The 16,166-nt window shown below is 64.0% G+C and overlaps 1 protein-coding gene across 1 annotated transcript in view; it reads right to left on the bottom strand.

The window, feature by feature from the left end:
- The window catches only part of COL7A1 (collagen type VII alpha 1 chain), a 31,860-nt gene extending 16,984 nt beyond the window's left edge, over window positions 1-14,876 (bottom strand). Inside the window, 54 exon segments of the mRNA XM_069028349.1 lie at window positions 106-165; window positions 270-341; window positions 521-553; window positions 654-680; window positions 759-794; window positions 897-941; window positions 1,061-1,096; window positions 1,310-1,354; window positions 1,482-1,517; window positions 1,664-1,723; window positions 1,846-1,908; window positions 2,021-2,074; window positions 2,219-2,245; window positions 2,566-2,679; window positions 2,770-2,838; window positions 3,025-3,078; window positions 3,153-3,188; window positions 3,506-3,577; window positions 3,905-3,997; window positions 4,207-4,251; window positions 4,367-4,393; window positions 4,541-4,582; window positions 4,686-4,843; window positions 4,915-5,058; window positions 5,137-5,263; window positions 5,342-5,478; window positions 5,556-5,702; window positions 5,787-5,906; window positions 6,070-6,216; window positions 6,295-6,423; window positions 6,504-6,650; window positions 6,725-6,850; window positions 6,934-7,077; window positions 7,149-7,274; window positions 7,439-7,585; window positions 7,672-7,800; window positions 8,004-8,153; window positions 8,228-8,344; window positions 8,484-8,630; window positions 8,753-8,872; window positions 9,566-9,715; window positions 10,262-10,384; window positions 10,483-10,612; window positions 10,711-10,874; window positions 11,075-11,233; window positions 11,316-11,409; window positions 11,503-11,662; window positions 11,739-11,919; window positions 12,028-12,118; window positions 14,058-14,149; window positions 14,453-14,514; window positions 14,516-14,575; window positions 14,577-14,638; window positions 14,640-14,876. Coding sequence (XP_068884450.1) covers window positions 106-165; window positions 270-341; window positions 521-553; window positions 654-680; window positions 759-794; window positions 897-941; window positions 1,061-1,096; window positions 1,310-1,354; window positions 1,482-1,517; window positions 1,664-1,723; window positions 1,846-1,908; window positions 2,021-2,074; window positions 2,219-2,245; window positions 2,566-2,679; window positions 2,770-2,838; window positions 3,025-3,078; window positions 3,153-3,188; window positions 3,506-3,577; window positions 3,905-3,997; window positions 4,207-4,251; window positions 4,367-4,393; window positions 4,541-4,582; window positions 4,686-4,843; window positions 4,915-5,058; window positions 5,137-5,263; window positions 5,342-5,478; window positions 5,556-5,702; window positions 5,787-5,906; window positions 6,070-6,216; window positions 6,295-6,423; window positions 6,504-6,650; window positions 6,725-6,850; window positions 6,934-7,077; window positions 7,149-7,274; window positions 7,439-7,585; window positions 7,672-7,800; window positions 8,004-8,153; window positions 8,228-8,344; window positions 8,484-8,630; window positions 8,753-8,872; window positions 9,566-9,715; window positions 10,262-10,384; window positions 10,483-10,612; window positions 10,711-10,874; window positions 11,075-11,233; window positions 11,316-11,409; window positions 11,503-11,662; window positions 11,739-11,919; window positions 12,028-12,118; window positions 14,058-14,149; window positions 14,453-14,514; window positions 14,516-14,575; window positions 14,577-14,638; window positions 14,640-14,876 — 5,373 coding nt within the window.
- Window positions 14,877-16,166: the final 1,290 nt, after the last annotated feature.

Here is a 16,166-nt window from a genome sequence, read left to right as displayed (position 1 = left end):
GGTTGTTGGAGAGGAAGAGCATGTGTCACTGGGAACCTCGGTGACTCCTTGACAGGGGAGGGACCAGGCCCATGAGCTGGTGCCCCTAGGGTGCCCCAGACTCACCCGATCGCCCTGCTCGCCTTTGGGGCCGGCTGGCCCTGGGATGCTCAGGCCAGGGGGACCCTAGACATGAAAGGATGTAACATGGAGCAATGGCACAGGCACCGTGAGTCTGGGGAGGGCTGTGCCATGTGCTCTGTGCTTTCTATCCTCAAGGCAATACTCACTCGAGCACCTTTATCTCCTGTGTCACCCTTGGGGCCAGGAGGTCCTTCTGGTCCTGGGAAACCTCTGTCACCCTGGAGCAGACAAAATCAGCACCCCAAACCACCCATTTTATTCCCCACTGAAGCTGTGGGCAACCAAGCCTGGGGCCAGGATGAGCCCAACTGTGCAGCTCATTGCCCAGTTGTGCAATCCCCCTCCCCAGCCCATGGCCATGCCCAGAGGGTGGAGGGCACAGCTGGGCCAGGGTTACCTTCTCTCCTCCAACACCAGCCACACTGGGAGCCTGGGGGGGAAGCAGAGGAGACCATGCTGGGCACTGCCCATGGCTCCCCGTCCTGGAGCTGGGGCAGGCAGAGGTGGACCTGCTGGGCAGCATCACTTACTGGCTTGCCGGGTGGCCCTGGATCGCCCTGTGGAGACAGGTGTCACTGCCAGTCCCTTCCCCAACAGACCCCTGCCACCCCACTGGAACCCCACTTTGCCCTCACCTTCTCCCCTCGAGGGCCAGCCGGTCCTGGAGCTCCCTGTGGCAAGATTAGAGACCTCAGAGAGCCGTCAGTGCCTGGGAACACGCAGGGCATGGCAGCTCCCAGCTCCACAGCACCACACCTGCTACCCTGACTCACCTCTCTGCCCGATGGCCCTGGGCGCCCTGGGGCTCCCGTCTCACCCTGCAGGACAGGAGGGAGAGGAAGGTGTCATGGGAATCCTGCCAGCCCATGCCAGGGTGGCTGCTCCAGAGCAGAGTAGGCTTCACTCCACCGTGCCACAGCTGCCCCAGCACACCTACCTTCTCACCCTCGGGGCCCGGCACACCACGGTCTCCCTGCAGAGCAAAGCAGAGGAGGGTTTCAGGGAGCCTTCCTCCTTCTACATCACACTGCCCCCACCCCACACACTGCCCCAGAACTCTTCGTGATTCAGCCCTGAATCCCATCCAAGCCCACTGGGTTGAGACAGCAAGCCCCAGGCACAGCCACCACCAGGTCTCAGGGACACCAGGACCTGCCAATGCTGGTCTGCTCTGGCACCATCTCACCTTCTCACCCGTCTCTCCCAGCTCGCCTGGTGCCCCACGGTCTCCCTGGTGTAGGAGAAACAGGGTCAGGGGCAGCAGAACCTTTGAGGGACATCCTGGGTCCTGGAGCAGAACCCTTTTCTCCCTGCCAAAGGCACGGCAAGAGTGTCCCTTTGGTCCCTGCACCACTCACCTTCCTGCCCTGCTCCCCCGGTGGTCCACGAGGACCCTGCAAAGAATGGAGACGTTGTCACCTGTGGTGTGACAAGGCAAATGCCCAGGCTGTCCAAAGCAGGAGCCCTCCAATGTGCCCTCGGGGCTTGGCTCTTGGCATGGCCAGCTCCTGCCTGTCTTACCTCCTCTCAGGAAACTCACCCTGTCTCCTGGGTCTCCAGGGCGGCCAGGCAACCCTGGGAAACCTTCTGTGCCATCACCCTAGGGATTAGGAAGGGTGATAGCCATGCTCATGACATGGGGATGCCCATGAGATGAGAATCTCCACTGGAGAGTGGTGTGAGGTCCAGCCCCAGTGGGGAGCATCCCTGCTACCTTCTTACCTTCTCTCCCTTCAGGCCAGGGGGCCCAGCAGGTCCCCGAGGCCCGGGGTCCCCAGGCAGGCCCTGTAAGAGAGAACATCTCAGCCCCTGGGGATGCAACTCAGCCCTGGGCACACACAACCACTGCAGCCCTGATCCCCTCTGCCAACCCTGTTGGCCTAGGGGCTGAACTCACTGGGGGTCCAGGCTCCCCTCGAGGTGCTGCCCCATCCACGAGTCCAGGGGGGCCCTGCAGAGACAAGTGTCAGCTCCTGTGTGGTTGCCCTGAGGGCTCAGTCCTCCCAAGCACCCTGAGGGGCTACAGCACCCTTGGACACTCAAGGGACCTCCATCCAGGAGGGCAGAGGAGTCAGGGAAATGCAAAGCCGCTCACCCTTTCCCCTCGGTCACCCTTTTCTCCCTGCAAGGGCAAAAATAGCAAATAAGGGCAGTTCTGGGCTGTCCCCATGCCCTCCTTGAATAGAAGAGGAACAGGCTGGGTAGAGCCCATCATCAGTGGCATTAGGGTGTGTGCATGCCATGTGCCTCTCCCACACTGCCCAGTGCCAGCAACAGCTCAGGCATGTGCCTGTGTGTGCAGGCACAGCTGCTGGGGGGTACAGCCCACAGGCAGGGCCAGCAGGAGTCCACAGGGGAGCAGCTCCAAGCTGCTGGCTGTTCCCCCATCTGTCTGCCCACACATCCCCCCAGCCATCCCCATGCAGCACCGGGCAGATGTACCTTCACAAACTCTCCAGGAGGTCCTGGTAGCCCCATGGGTCCAAGTGGACCGGGGGGGCCTGGATCACCAAGGGGCCCTCGTGGGCCGGGGATCCCAGGTGAGCCGGGGCTGCCCTGGAGGACGGAGGTGCTCCATCAGCTGAGGCTGTGGCGTGGGCTAGGGGTGCTGGCAGAGACCCTTCACACCCGTATTCCCACACCTACCGGCACACCTGGCTCCCCTTTCCGGCCCGGCAGCCCCTGTTCTCCATCCGTGATCATCCTGGGCTCTCCCTGCATGAGGAGGGGGAGGAAAAATCAGTGACTCCATGTGCCCTGTTGTGGCCACAGTGCCACAAGGCCAGGAGTCTGGCAGGGAGATGGGGAGACCCTGGGGCCAGGATATGCCAGGTGCCAAGATGTGCCCGCCAGGGTCCCCAGTGCTCCCCAGTGTGGGGCAGCCCCCTGTCCTTCACCTACCGGTTCACCTTTCTCCCCCTTTGGGCCAGTAAGTCCCATGGGCCCCCGTGTCCCCTGGGAAGAGAAGATGAGAATGAGAGGGGGTGTTGGGTGTGAGAAGGGCTGGGGAGGGCCGGGGCCATACTCACAGGATCCCCTCGAGGACCAGGGATGCCCTGGATGCCCTGGAAAACAACAGCTCAGGAAGTTAACACGTCCCTGCCAGCCAGGGGAGTGAGGATGGGAAGAGATGGAGTGGAATGGGGTGGGATGGCATGGCACGGCACGGCACGGCACGGCACAGCATGGGAGCTCCAGCCAAAGCAAGGATAGACAGTACACTTTGCCTGGGATACACACATCGGAGACAGCAGTGACCCTGCCAGCTGCTGAGACTCCCCCAGCCCAGGGAAGAGGGAGGCAGAGGCTGGCTCAGGCACCAGGCAGGGTGATGGGAAGAGCCCATTGTGCAGCAGCAAACCCAAAGGACACCCTTACTCACTGGCTGCCCAGGTGATCCAGGATTCCCAGGGCGTCCTGGGCTTCCTGGTGTCCCATCAGCTCCAGGGAATCCCTGCAGGACAGAGGAGCATCATGCCAGCATCTGGTGTACCCCAGGACTGCCAGACTCCTTCAGTGCCCCAAGCAGTGCTGGTCCCAGCGCTGGGAGCCCAGGGCAGCCCTTAGGCAGAGCTGGGTTACAGGATGCCTTTCCCTTGTGTGCTGAGCTGGGGTGTGAGGGGACAGTATGGGGCTGGACTGGGATTCTTCAGCAGGATTCCCCCTCCATCATAGGTGTGGAGGAGAATGAAGGGACAAGGGGCAGTGAGAGGGCCCAGGGAGGCAGGTCACTGTGTCCAGGGATCCTGGGGTGCCTGGGTGAGGGGCCAGAGGTACTCACCCTGTCCCCCTTCTTGCCTGGACGCTCAGCACTCTCTCCTGGTGGACCCTGTGGCCCTGGGATACCTGGAGGCCCAGGAAGGCCATGGCGACCCTGGAGACACAGCGGAGAGGACAGGCTGGGTGGCAGGTGCTGGTCAAGAGGTGTTCCCTGTCCACCCCTGTAGCAAGGGCTGGACACATCCTTGCCCCACACCCACCCACCAGCAGGACAAAGGGACAAGGGAACATGAGGACATGGGGAGCATGTCACTGCCCTCTCTGGGGAGCTGCCCCTCTTTTGCCCCCTCATCAGGATATTACCGGCTGACCAGGGGGACCTGGTGGTCCCATACGTCCTTGCAGTCCCTGCAGAGACAAAGCCAGTGGTGAGTATCCCCTGTGAGCTGGTGTTGGCATGGTTTGGGGGATGCAGACTGCCCAAAGCCACCAGCTGGTGGCAGGGGGTCACCAAAGCACTCACTGCCTCGCCGCGGTCTCCCTTCTCGCCCTGCAAGGGGACAGAGGGAAGGCGTTAGAGGTTGGCACCCTTGTACTTGACTTCCCACTGGGCCTCTGCCATTGGCAAGTGGGGGTCCCTGACCCATGCTGAGCACCTGTGGCACGCCATGTCATGGCATAGCATGGGGAGGCTCACCTTGGGGCACTGCACAGTGCAGGGCTTCGGCTTTGGCTCTGGCTGGCAAGAAAAGACAAGCCTATGTGAAGCCAGGGATAGGAGAACCCCCTGGCTTATTGGGGCTGCTCCCCCTCCACACCCCCTGAGGTACTCTGGCCCTTACCCTGGTGGAGATGATGGTGCAGAGGTCATCGGTGAGCTCTCCCTCCAGCTCTGCGAGGCTGCTGCCATGGTAGATGTACTGCGGGTCCTCACTGGTGACCATGCGCCGGAGCTGCTCCCGGTCTGCCCCCTCCATGCCCACTGCCAGCACCTGGACCCCTGAGCCGAGAGCACCCTCAGCACCCCACAGAACTCCCTGCACACCCTGATGAGACCCCATTCATCCTCACCCCCAGCCTTGACATCCCTGGCCGCAGTGATGGCATCATCCCCGGAGGGGCCATCAGCCAGAACCACCAGCACTGCTGGCACCCCGGGGCGGCGCCCTGCTCCAGGACTCAGCAGGTAGGTCCTGGCAAAGGTGATGGCTGCCCCTAGAGAGGGAGAACGAAGAAGGGACAGTCAGCAGGATCCCAGAAACCGCTGCCCCAGCTCCTAGTGCTGCCCCTCACCGATGGCGTTGCCGCTGGGCTCCTCGTAGCGCATGGTGCGGATCTGTTCCAGCACAGCCAGCAGGTCACTGGAGCGGTTGAGGAGCAGCCAGGGCAGGCTGCGGTAGCTGTACGTGGCCAGGGCCACCTGCGAGGGTGCAGGGGAGCAGTGGGCACCACAGCCCACCCATGCCCCCCGTGCCCCAGTGCTGTGGCAGCAGCCTACCTGTGTGCCCTCGGGGCCCAGGCGCCCCAGGGCAGACACGGTGTTGGAGAGGAGGGTGCGGACAGCATCGGCACCAGAGGAGCTGTCGCGGGTACCGTGTACCAGGAAGACAACATCACCGAGGGCATCCCTGCAGACTGCAGGCAGGGAAGGAGTGAAGTCACCACCAGAGTGGAGACGAGCCCAGCCCAGCCCTGCAGTGACCCCACAGTACCTGTGCGCTCACTGACGGACGCCTCGGCACCCGGTGCGCTCCCCAGGAGCGGGCGGAGGGAGAAGGTGTAGCGCTGGCCCAGGCGCAGCCCAGAGACCTGCTGGGAGCTGGCAGTGCTGGGCAGCGTCCGCCCCTTCTCCCCACCAGCTGCCACCCAGGGGACAGTCAGAGGGATCAGCAAGGCCCTGCGGGGATGCTGCCCGCCGTCCCGGGGCCACCCACTCGTCTCACCTGCAGGAGGGCTCCAGGAGAGGGCGTAGCCGGAGGCACCAGGGACTGGGGTCCAGGTGAGCGTCACCGAATCTCTCTGCACCTCTGTCACCCGCAGGCTGGTGGTGTGGCCTGAGTCACCTGCCAAGGAGGAGGAAGGCTGTCCCAGCTTCATGGGGCAGCCCCCAACCCGCTCCCAGCTCCCTCCCCAGCCCAATGCTGGGACAGTCCAGTCCCTGGGTGCCCCTCCGGGCTCAAGCCATGTGTCAGGGGGATGCTGCCTTGGCCCCAGGCAATCCCTCACCAGTGATGGCAGTGATGGTGGCTGGCTCGCTCTCCCGGCTGCCAGCCAGGCTAGTGATGCTGATGTGGTAGCGCCGGCCCGGCTCCAGTCCCGACAGGTCATAGGTGCTAGAGGTGGCTGGGAGCTGCTGGCTGCGCTGGGGCCCCCCTGGCAGGGGCAGAGAGGGGTGAGGGGGTGCGGGTGAGGGCTTGCAAGGATGCAGGGGTGCTGGCCAGCTCTGCTCACCTTCAGCCAGGCGCCAGAGCAGGCGGTACCCAGTGCTGCCAGCCACTGGCAGCCAGGTCAGGCGCAGGCGGCGCTCCGAGGCCTCCGTCACTTGGAAGCCGCTGACAGGGCGTAGGGGGACTGCCTCTGCTGCAGGGCAGAGGAGCAGGCATTAGGGGCACGAGTGCCCAGTGCCACCCTGGGGTGATGCCCCCTGCCCCAGCACTCACGGGTGGTGACGACAATGGAGACGGGGTTGCCCTCCCGGTTGCCAATGAGTGCTGCCACCTTCACAGTGTAGGAGACGCCTCCCTCCAGGTTGGGGATGTCAAAGGAATTGGTGTGGCCAGGAACTCGACGGCTATTCTCCGACCCCCCTGCCAAAGACCGTGGCATCAGGCCCCCCACCCTGCTGCCCTCACAGCCCGCCCCCATCCCTGTCCCACAGTACCATCCCTGCGGCTCCACATCACACGGTAGGCAGTGGCTCCCGGCACACCGACCCAGGTGACACGGGCAACGTTGCTCCTGGATGCCTGCACCTCCAGCTGAGTCACCTTCCCCACCTGCTCAGGCACTGTGACACCAAGAGGGCCATTGTCTCCAAGGTTCCCAGCAAAAATGGCACCAGACAGCACTGTCAGGCAGGGGTCACCTCACCTATCCGTCCCGTGGCAGTGACAGGGCTGCCCTCACGGCCATCCACAATGGCTGACACACTGACAGTGTAGACAATGTTGGCGTGCAGCCCCTCGATGGTGAAGGTGGTGGGGTCGGCAGGGAGGAAGCGGGATTTCTTCAGTCCTAAGACAGATGGCTGGGATAGGAAGGGCTCCAGCACTGCCACCATAGCATCCCATGGTCCATACACTCACCATCACTGCCTTGCCACGTCAGCAGGTAGCCCCCGGCGCCCGGCAGCCCTCGCCAGGTGACCCGCAGCTGGCTGGGACCGGCCTCCATCACCCGCAGCTCCGAAATGCTGCCCACCTCTGGATACTCTGCACCACCCCACAGCACCACAGCGTCACCTTGGGGAGTCCAAAGGGACCCCACAGCCACACTGCCACCCCAAGGGCTTGCGGGGGGATAGAGGACAGATGCAAGCCAGAGTGGGCACATGCAGTACCAGGACTCCTGGCGCCAAACCCTGATGTGGACTTACTGAGGCGGACGGTGAGCGTGGCAGCATTGCCCTCCCGACTGCCTGCCAGCGCCGAGACACGCACCAGGTAGGTGATGCCCTCCCGGAGGTCACCAAGCTCCAGCCCCGTCTGGCTGCCTGGGATGCGCCTCGTCCTCTCCGTGCCATCTGCCAGGAGCAGGGCAGTGCAGTCACTCGGTGTCAGCTGGTCAGGGTCCCCCAGGTGCCACCCGTGCCCCTGCCCACAGACTCACCCTGGTTGTTGCGCACCACCACTTTGTACTCGGTGGCACCGGGGACACCGGTCCAGCTCAGCCGTACCCGCCTGCCCGATTCCTCCACGAGCCGCAGGTCTGACACAGCACCCACGGGTGCCTCCACGCCTGTGAGGGGACATGTGAGGCACAGCTGGAGCGGTGCAGCCTGGACAGCATGGCCCCCATCCTCATCCTGGGCTGTGACCAGACAGCTGGGGGGTCTCATGGCCAAGGCAGTCTCAGGCTAAGCAATGCCCCGCAAGACATCCCTCCATGCCAAAGGCTTGGGACAGTGGGGGACAACTCAGGGGACCCACAGCAGCACTCACCTGTCTGAAAGGTGGTGACGGGGGTGGCCACCTCCCCACCATCGTAGAGCGTGTAGAGGGTGATGCGGTACTCAGTGCCCGGCTTCAGCCCCGTCAGCTGGTAGGTATTGGTGCTGCTGGGGAGAGACACCATTCTGGGGGGCTCTGGTCCTGCAGGAAGGGAAGGGTCATAGCCAGCTGCTGGCATGGAGGGCCCAGAGGGGCAACAGGCACCCCGAGCCCACCTGTGGCTCTCTTCCACTCCAGACGGTAGCCACGAGCATCACGGGCACTGGTCCAGAGCACCTGGATGGATGTGGGGCCCAGGATGTTGGTCTGCAGCGTCTGGTCTGTACCTGCCTCTGCAAGAGGGACCCCACGGGCCCTGTGCCACTCTGCTGCCAGCCACCCAGCACACGGCAGGGTAGGGGCTATGAGGGCTGGTCCCTGCCTCCTCCCATGCACAGCAGCAGGATGGCATCACCTGTAGCCAACACCTACCTGTCCTCTGCCGCACAGTGGCTGTGGGCCCCTCCAGCTGCCCGAAGAGTGGGGCCACCATCACCACGTAGTGGGTGTTGGGCTGCAGCCCCACCAGTGCATGTGACATCTGCCCAGCATCCAGGTCCACCCTGTGCCTGTCCTGCCCTGTGGGAGCCAGTGCAGCAGTCCCTTGGGGGGTTCAGGCAGCAGGTGCCACCAGCTCCCTCCTGTCCTTCCTCACAGGGGCCACCAGCAGAAGGGGCACAAGCTCTGGGAGAGGCACCTACCTGTGAGGGTCGCCCAGGAGAGCCGGTAGCCGGTAGCACCACTGACAGACTGCCAGGCCAGCAGCATGCTTTGTGCTGAGACATTGTGGACAGTCAAGTGCTGCACGCCCACCAGGTGCCCTGTGGAAGTGAGGTGACTGTCCATCTCCCACAGGAGAATGGGGCAGGGGGCAGCACCTTCACCTGCAAACCGCCTTCTCCAGGAAGCCCCCTTGTCCCTGCTCACAGATGCTAACCACACTGAGGTCACTGAGTGCAGCCTGAGCTCAGGCGGCTCCTTTAAAGCATCAAACTCATGCAAACTGGAGCTCAAATGTCTTCCTCTTAATGCCTTAAATACTTTCTGTGGGTTAAGACTGCCTGGGGCAGCTCAAGGAATTAGTTTGCCAAAATCTGATGCTTGCAAAGGTGTTGCCCTGGGGCCTCACCCCCAGTCCTACCCAGAGATGCTTTCCAGCAGCCTTTGCCCTGGTGGAAACCACACTTTCCTCCTGCAGAGCGCTGTACTCAAACCCTGCATTTTTTCAGTCAACATTTTTTACGTCATGGGAGGAAAGCTCTGGTGGAAACACTCCCAGAAGTCTGCAAAGGAAATTGGGAGCGCACAGTGCTGCACCCTGCCCTGGGAGCAACTTTTGGGGCCCAGAGCATCACCTTGTAGCCATGCTCACCTACATCCCCATCCCACTCCCACAGGCAGCAATGGGCCAGGCAGCCCCATCCCAATGGGGCACAGTGACTGGAGGGGAGTATCCATGTGCTGGGAACCCATTCCTAACCCCAGCTGGGCCCAGGGCTGGGCACAGTACTTACGTGTCCGGGCGGTGAGGGTGGCAGGGACAGCGGGCTGCTGTGCATAGCGGGGCTGGAGCATCACCACGTACTCCGTGTCGGGCCGCAGGTTGCTGAGTGTGGCTGACTGTGCACTGGCCGCCAGGCTCTTCTCCTCCCTTTGGGGTGCTCCTGGAGGGGTGTGGGTGGGCACAGGGACATGGCACACACCAGGCCCGGCAGGGAAGGGGTGTCTGTGGGCCTGCACCCTGCCCTGAGGATGCCAGTCAGTGCCAGGGGTGGGGAGCACCAGGAGAGGCTGGGACGTGAGCCAGGGTAGGGGCACCCCCTGGAGCGCCCGAGGCCAGGGTGGGGCTGCCAGGTGTGCGGCTCCAGCCCGGTCCTTGGCTGGGATGGGGGTCTGCTGCCTGCCCTCTACGTGCAGCAGCCATGGGGGCACACGCCAGGCCCCCAGCCATTGTGCACGCCCAAGCACACCCCCTGAGCCTTGTGCATGAGGCCTCCGGGTGTGGGAATACACAGGCTGCCTCCACACCTCTGCACACACGCCCAGCGCACGCGTGCCGGCTGCCGTGGTGAAGGTGGGTGTGTACACACCCACAGCACTCTGGGCACGCATCCCTGCATTAACCCTCACCCATGCGCCCCTGTGCCCGTGGGGCTGCACAAAGGCAGGGTGCCCAGGAGCACCGACCCTCGCAGGGACCGTCCCCTCACCTTGCACAGCGTAGCTGAGGCTGTAGCCCTGGGGGGGCTCAGGCCCAGGCTGCCAGGCCAGACGTAGGAAGGTTGGTCCAGTCTCCACCACACGAAAATCCAGTGTGGAGCCAGCACGGCTTTCTGGAGGCACACAGAAGCAGGGATGAGTCCCCAGCTCCATGTGCTCTGGGCACCCAGTGCCTGCACTCACCCCTGTCCCTATGGACATGGACACTCACGGGTCCGTGCTCGGCCAGACACTGACTCGCCGATGCTGTTGGCGTACTGCGCGGTGACAGTGACCAGGTACTCTGTCCCCATGCGCAGTCCCCGTAGCACAGTGCTTGTGTCCCGTGGCCCCACGCTCACCTGGACAGGAACAGTGTCACGCCCTCATCTTCCCCAGGTCACACCTGGGGCCACCAGGAACCCCCTGGAACTCTGAGCACTCAGGTGGGGGCACTCACCTCCTGCCTCTCTGCCATGATCGGCTGCCCTAGCCCTGTCAGCGGCACGTACTGCACCCGGTAGCCGGTGATGGGACCGCTGGCTGCTCTCCAGCGGATCTGTAGCTGGTCGAGGCCCCGCTCTGAGATCTCCAGGTTGGAGGGGCCAGTGTGGCTTGGCCCATCTGTGGGGTAGCAAAGGGGCTGTTGGCTCCACAGTGCATGAAGCAGAGGGGAGAACTTGCTGGGGCAGCATAGATGTGTGCCCAATGTGATGGGATAGCCAGGAGGTCATTTGGGGGGGGATGGATGCTAAGGGTGCACAGTCTGGCACCCAGCACTGTCAGAACCTGTGGCCCTCAAGGAGGAGGATGGGGGCCCATACCCAGCAGGCGCAGGGTGCCCCCAACACTCGTGCACACCCTGCGTGTCATCAGCGGCACCAGCGTGTCCAGCAGCTTGAAATCACCGACATAGAAGAAGAAGGCATCAGTAGGCATCGAGGCCACACGGATCAGCTCCTTGTGGTCAGCATTCTTAATACCTACACAGAGGGAGATGATGGGTGAGGGAGGAACCTGAGCCAAGTAGAAGACTCCTTCACGTTGCGCAGAAGCTTTGCTCACCCACGGCAAAGATCTTGATGCCCTGGCTCTTCAGCTTTGATGCTGGCCCTTCAGCATCATCCTGGGACTTGCCATCCGTGATGAGGATACAGATCTGCGGGGCCAGGCAAGAACTGTGGCATCCAGCATGGGGCCCATGGACCTGACACTTCTCCCCATGTTGCCAGGGCCACTGCTCTGCACATACCTGGGGGACCCCAGGCCGGCGCTGCGTGGGACCGAAGAAGTTGTCAGCAATGTAGCGGAAGCCAGCGCCAGTCCGTGTATTGCCACCCTTGTAGCTCAGCTGCTGGATGGCCCTCCGGACACTTGTGCCATCAGTGTGCTGGGAGAATGGGAACTCCACCCTGGGGAGTGCAGGGGACACTGTCACGTCCCAGCCCTGCCACCCTGCACCCCACATGCCCCCTCCCTTGGGCTCACCGTGGGTCATCACTGTACTGTGCCACAGCAAAGCGCACTGCCTTCTCGCCCACCACCTGCACAAAAGGCCCCACCAGCTCGTCCATGAAGGTGCGGACAGCACGGAAGTTGTTCCTGCCGATGCTGGATGAGCCATCCACCAGGAAGGCGATGTCAGCCTCCAGCACATCCTCGCACACTACTGGAGAGCAGTGACAGCACTCAGGGCATAGACTGGCACTGTGGCACATTGATGCTGGACCCCTCTTATTGTCCCACCCACCGTGTGCACCCAGTGCTCAGCACCCACCTTGGCTCCTCTTCTGTGCCATGGCAGCTGGAGGACCCAGGAGTGCCGGGAGCACAGCCAGGAGCAGGAGTTGGCTGCTCATCGTGGGAGCCTGCAGGAGAGGATGCTGCCACCATCGTCTCACACCAGCCCCACGCCCTGGGGACAGCAGTCCGGGAGATTCCCAGCACCACCCGTGCCAGAACGCCTGGCAGCGTTGGGAGGGCAGGGTGCCAGTACCGTCCCAGGCCCCCCACGGGGCAGGGAGAGCCCCGCTTCGGGCCGGGGCAGGCGGACAGCAGCTGGTCCATGAACAGCCGGTGGGGCTGCCCGCGGTGCGGGGGGTACAGGGAGCTCCCGGCCCCCTCCAGCCCGGTCTCTGCCTCCGCCACCCCTTCCCCTGCCCCACGCCTGCCCCACGCCACGGCACCGGTAGCGACGCACCCCGGCCGCTCCTGCACCCGGCCCCTCCGCCCGCAGGGGCTCCTCCCGCCCCAGGAAGGTGCTCTAGGGCAGCGGGGAGCCAGCGTGGGCAACCCTGCCTGCCAGCCTCCTGCTCCGCCGCTTCCACGCACGCGGCGGCGGAGGGCACCGGGCCCGATCCCCCGCGATGGCTACGCCGGGTCCCAGCCCAAGCACAGCCCGGCCCAGGCGGTGCGAGCCCCGCCGCGGGAGGGTGGGCGAGTGCCCACGAGTGCCCGCGCAAAGGCTCGGTCCTGCCCCGCAGTGCCCCCCACCCGCGGCGGGACCCCCGCCACAGCCCCGCGCTCACCCGCCGCCCCGCGGGGCCGCTCCGTCCCGCAGCGCTCCGAGCCGCTCCGTGCCGAGCCGAGCCGGGCGCAGGCGGTGCCGGCGCGCACCGGCCCCCGGCGCTCCCGCCCCTTTATGGAGGGCGGCCCAGAGCACGGTCCGGGGGGGGAGCGGAGCGGCGCGGCCCCCGCCCAGCCCGGCCCCCCAAAGGGCTTTTCCTACCCGCTCCCAGAGAGGGAAGGAAGGAAGGAGAAAAGCAGCTCCTCGGGGTCTTCCCCCTCAAGTGCCACCCCGGGCTGCCCCGCGGCTGCACGACGCGCAGCGGCTCCGGGATTGGGATGAAGCAGGAGAGGGCTGGACACCCGGGAAGGGTTGCTGCTGGGTTTACCACCGAGACCTCCCGTGAGGGGCTGAGTGGGCTCCAGTAAGGCTCAAGGCACTTTTCCTTCCAGCATCGACATCTTCCAGGAAGGTGAGGAGCTCTGGCACCTGCCAGCCAGGAGCTGGCCACCCACGTCCGTCCATCCATCCATCCATCCATCCATCCATCTCAGGGGAATGTGTCCTGGAGACCTGGGGCCTGGCCCCAAGCAGAGCTGGATGGAGCTGCCACAGCAATTTGAGCCCCTGGCACCATCTGGGTTAAAGCCTGGCTCTGAGCAATAGCCTTAGGAAGGACACTGGTGGTGAAGGGCTGGTCCCCATGCCAGCGCAGGTCCCATGAGGCTGCAGGAGAGCCAGGCCTCGTCCAGGACCTTTCCTGCACCCACAGCTCAGGGTACCCATCATGTGGGACCCTAGCCACCCATGGTTCTAGTACGGGGACTCGCTGGAACCAGCTGTGAGACATCATCCTGCTCTCCTCAAAACACCATCTCAGCAGCTACCACAGCAGGCTTGTGGCTGAGACCTATCCCAGAGCTGGAGAAACCGGCTGGAAAGCCACTGGTGATGCGGCTGCAGTCGCCGGGAGGAGGCGAAAGGGAGAAGATGCCCAGCAAGGCAGGCAGGGACCTAGTGTTGCCCTGGTCTCACTTCCTGCCCATCCTGTGACTGGTGGAACAGTCCCCTGAGGCTCCTCCTCAGGCCAGGGTGCACCCCTGACCCTCAGGGTGCTCCTCATCCCCAGGGCACCTGTGGGACAGCACTGCTCCTTGGGGCACATCACACAGCACCCCATCCTCCCCACTGTGCTCACCTGGGGTTGACCCTGGCTCAAGGAACCGGCCATGCACCCCATGCCACCTGCCCTCTGTCCCCCTGACCACCCTGCATTCCCCTGTCCCCAGCGCCCCACGTACCTGTGCCCTCCTGGCCACTGGCCCAGGAGCTCCCCTCCGGCTCCTGGCAGGGCAATGGACAGGTCCAGGGGCATCTTCTTGCGGGCAGCAAGGGGAGCAACAGTGGGGATTGCTGGGGCCCACGGCCACCTCACAGCTGGGGGCCCGGGGCAGGGCCACCGAGCAAAGATGCTCCAGGGTCGGCTGCAGGCAACTTTCCCAGGCACACGCTGTTCCCAGGCAGGGGAGGAGCGGCGGTGCCCTCGCTCTTCTTAAAGGCACAGCAAGCAGTGCATCCCCTCCTCTTCATTAGCCTTCCTCTCCTTAGACCCCAGCCCTGGCCCCCAAACCTAGCGGGCGGGTTCCGAAGGTCGCCGTGGCCACAGGTTCCCCCCTGTCTGCCCCAGCCCTGTGGGTCCGGCCGTGAGTCCAGCATCCTCAGGTCAGGACCATCCCCAAACCCTCCTCCCGCCAGAGCCCGTTTAATGAAGACAAGGCGGCCTGTCCCAATTAGACAAGGGGCTTCGTTAAACAGGGAGCGGAGGGGCCTGCCAAGGGCTCTGTGGCTGGCCCCGGGCCCGGAGTTGGTGGAGCAGCCCCACGGGCGCGGTGCCGGCGACAGGGCACGGGCGGCTGGGGGTCACCCCGGCCAACGGGGGCAGCGCTGGGGCGAGCATCGCCCAGCGGGCACCGCAGGCAGCGGCACCGGGGCAGCGACACTTCACAGCCATGCCGGGGGCTCTGCCCACCATCTCGGCCCTCAGGACTGGGGCAGGCACTAGTTTGGGGTGGTCCCCAAACCCCAATCGCCCATGGAGAGCCCGGCAGCATCTTGACCATCTTGCCAGCAGCATTCCCCTTACATTTGCACTGGAGTGGGGCGCGCAGGGGTACTGGGTCCCCAAAACCAGAGTGTCTCCCCCTCCGCGGTGTTTCCCAGCTTCCCTCCGCATACCAGGGCCAGGTAAGGAATCTGCGGCCCCCGGCGCGGGACGGGGCTGCCTCTGCAGAGCGAGAGCACCAGGTGTGAGTGACTCACGCACACACCCCCGCGCTGCTGCACGCCAGTCCCTCCGGGAACATCCCGAAAGGCTGTACACCCTTTTTAAAGCCTGCAAGGCTGGCAGCCCAGCCACTAGTCATTCTCACAGCCCAGACTTGGGGTTCCTCATCTCCCACAGGGCTCAGCCCCAAAGCATGCTGATTTCTCTACATTGACACTGACAAAAACGTGTAGGGCTGACCCTGACCCCAGCTCCTCGCCTGTGCATACCAGCCTAGCTCCCAAATGCCACTCAACAGCTGGCCAGATCATGAGACATTCCAGGACACCTCCACAGGTCCCAACAACCCTGGTCCTTGCAGGGCACTGCCCAGGCAAGCACTAACCCTGAGCCCCACAGGGGCCATGCCACCCCCAGGGGAGGGAGCCCCCTGGTTTGAGAGTATGCACAAGGGAAGCACGGGAGCTGAGCTTCTCCCTGCCTCTGCTTGCTGGGCATGAGGCCTCACAGCTGCCTTAGTGAGAAACAAGAAGGAAATCTTCAGCCCCAGGTGAGGTTTCAGCTCTCTGGGACGGGATGAGTCACGCATCACGGTAAGATACAGAGCCAGCTGCCCTTGTGGTACTGTGGGGCATGTGCCCCATCCTCTGCCCACCCTCTCCACCCCCTGCCTCTGGTGTTGGTCTGACATGGGCTGGGATTCAGCACAACCCTTACAGGATTTTAGTTTTCTGGCCCTACGGTGGTCCTGCAGTGCTCCTCGCTCCAGCACGACATGAGCATCCGCAGCCAGAGCGAATGCATGGGACAGCTCTGGAGCTGCTGAGAGGGAGAAGCCACCTCTCCCAGCACTTTTAAACTGGGGAGCTTTCCAACAGAAGGGAGCAGCAGCAGGCTGGTGCTGAGGTGGGTGAGGAGAGGAGGAGCTGGCCAGAGCCTGGAGGGGGAACCTTGTCTGCCACAGGGGCCAGTCGGGACATGCTCCAGGAATGTCTTCCAGCACCGGCCACCGCCAGCTCCATACTGTGGCACCCAGCCCAGCATCCTGGGAAAGGGGCCCATGACCCCTGGCCACTATCACCGGTCAGCTTGGGGAGAGGCCAGAGGGCCAGGGTGACACAGTGCA

This window comes from Aphelocoma coerulescens, chromosome 12, assembly GCF_041296385.1.
Source record: "Aphelocoma coerulescens isolate FSJ_1873_10779 chromosome 12, UR_Acoe_1.0, whole genome shotgun sequence".
Lineage (NCBI taxonomy): Eukaryota > Metazoa > Chordata > Aves > Passeriformes > Corvidae > Aphelocoma > Aphelocoma coerulescens.
Note: the sequence above shows the minus strand (reverse complement) of the source record. Positions and strands in the feature narration are given on the sequence as shown.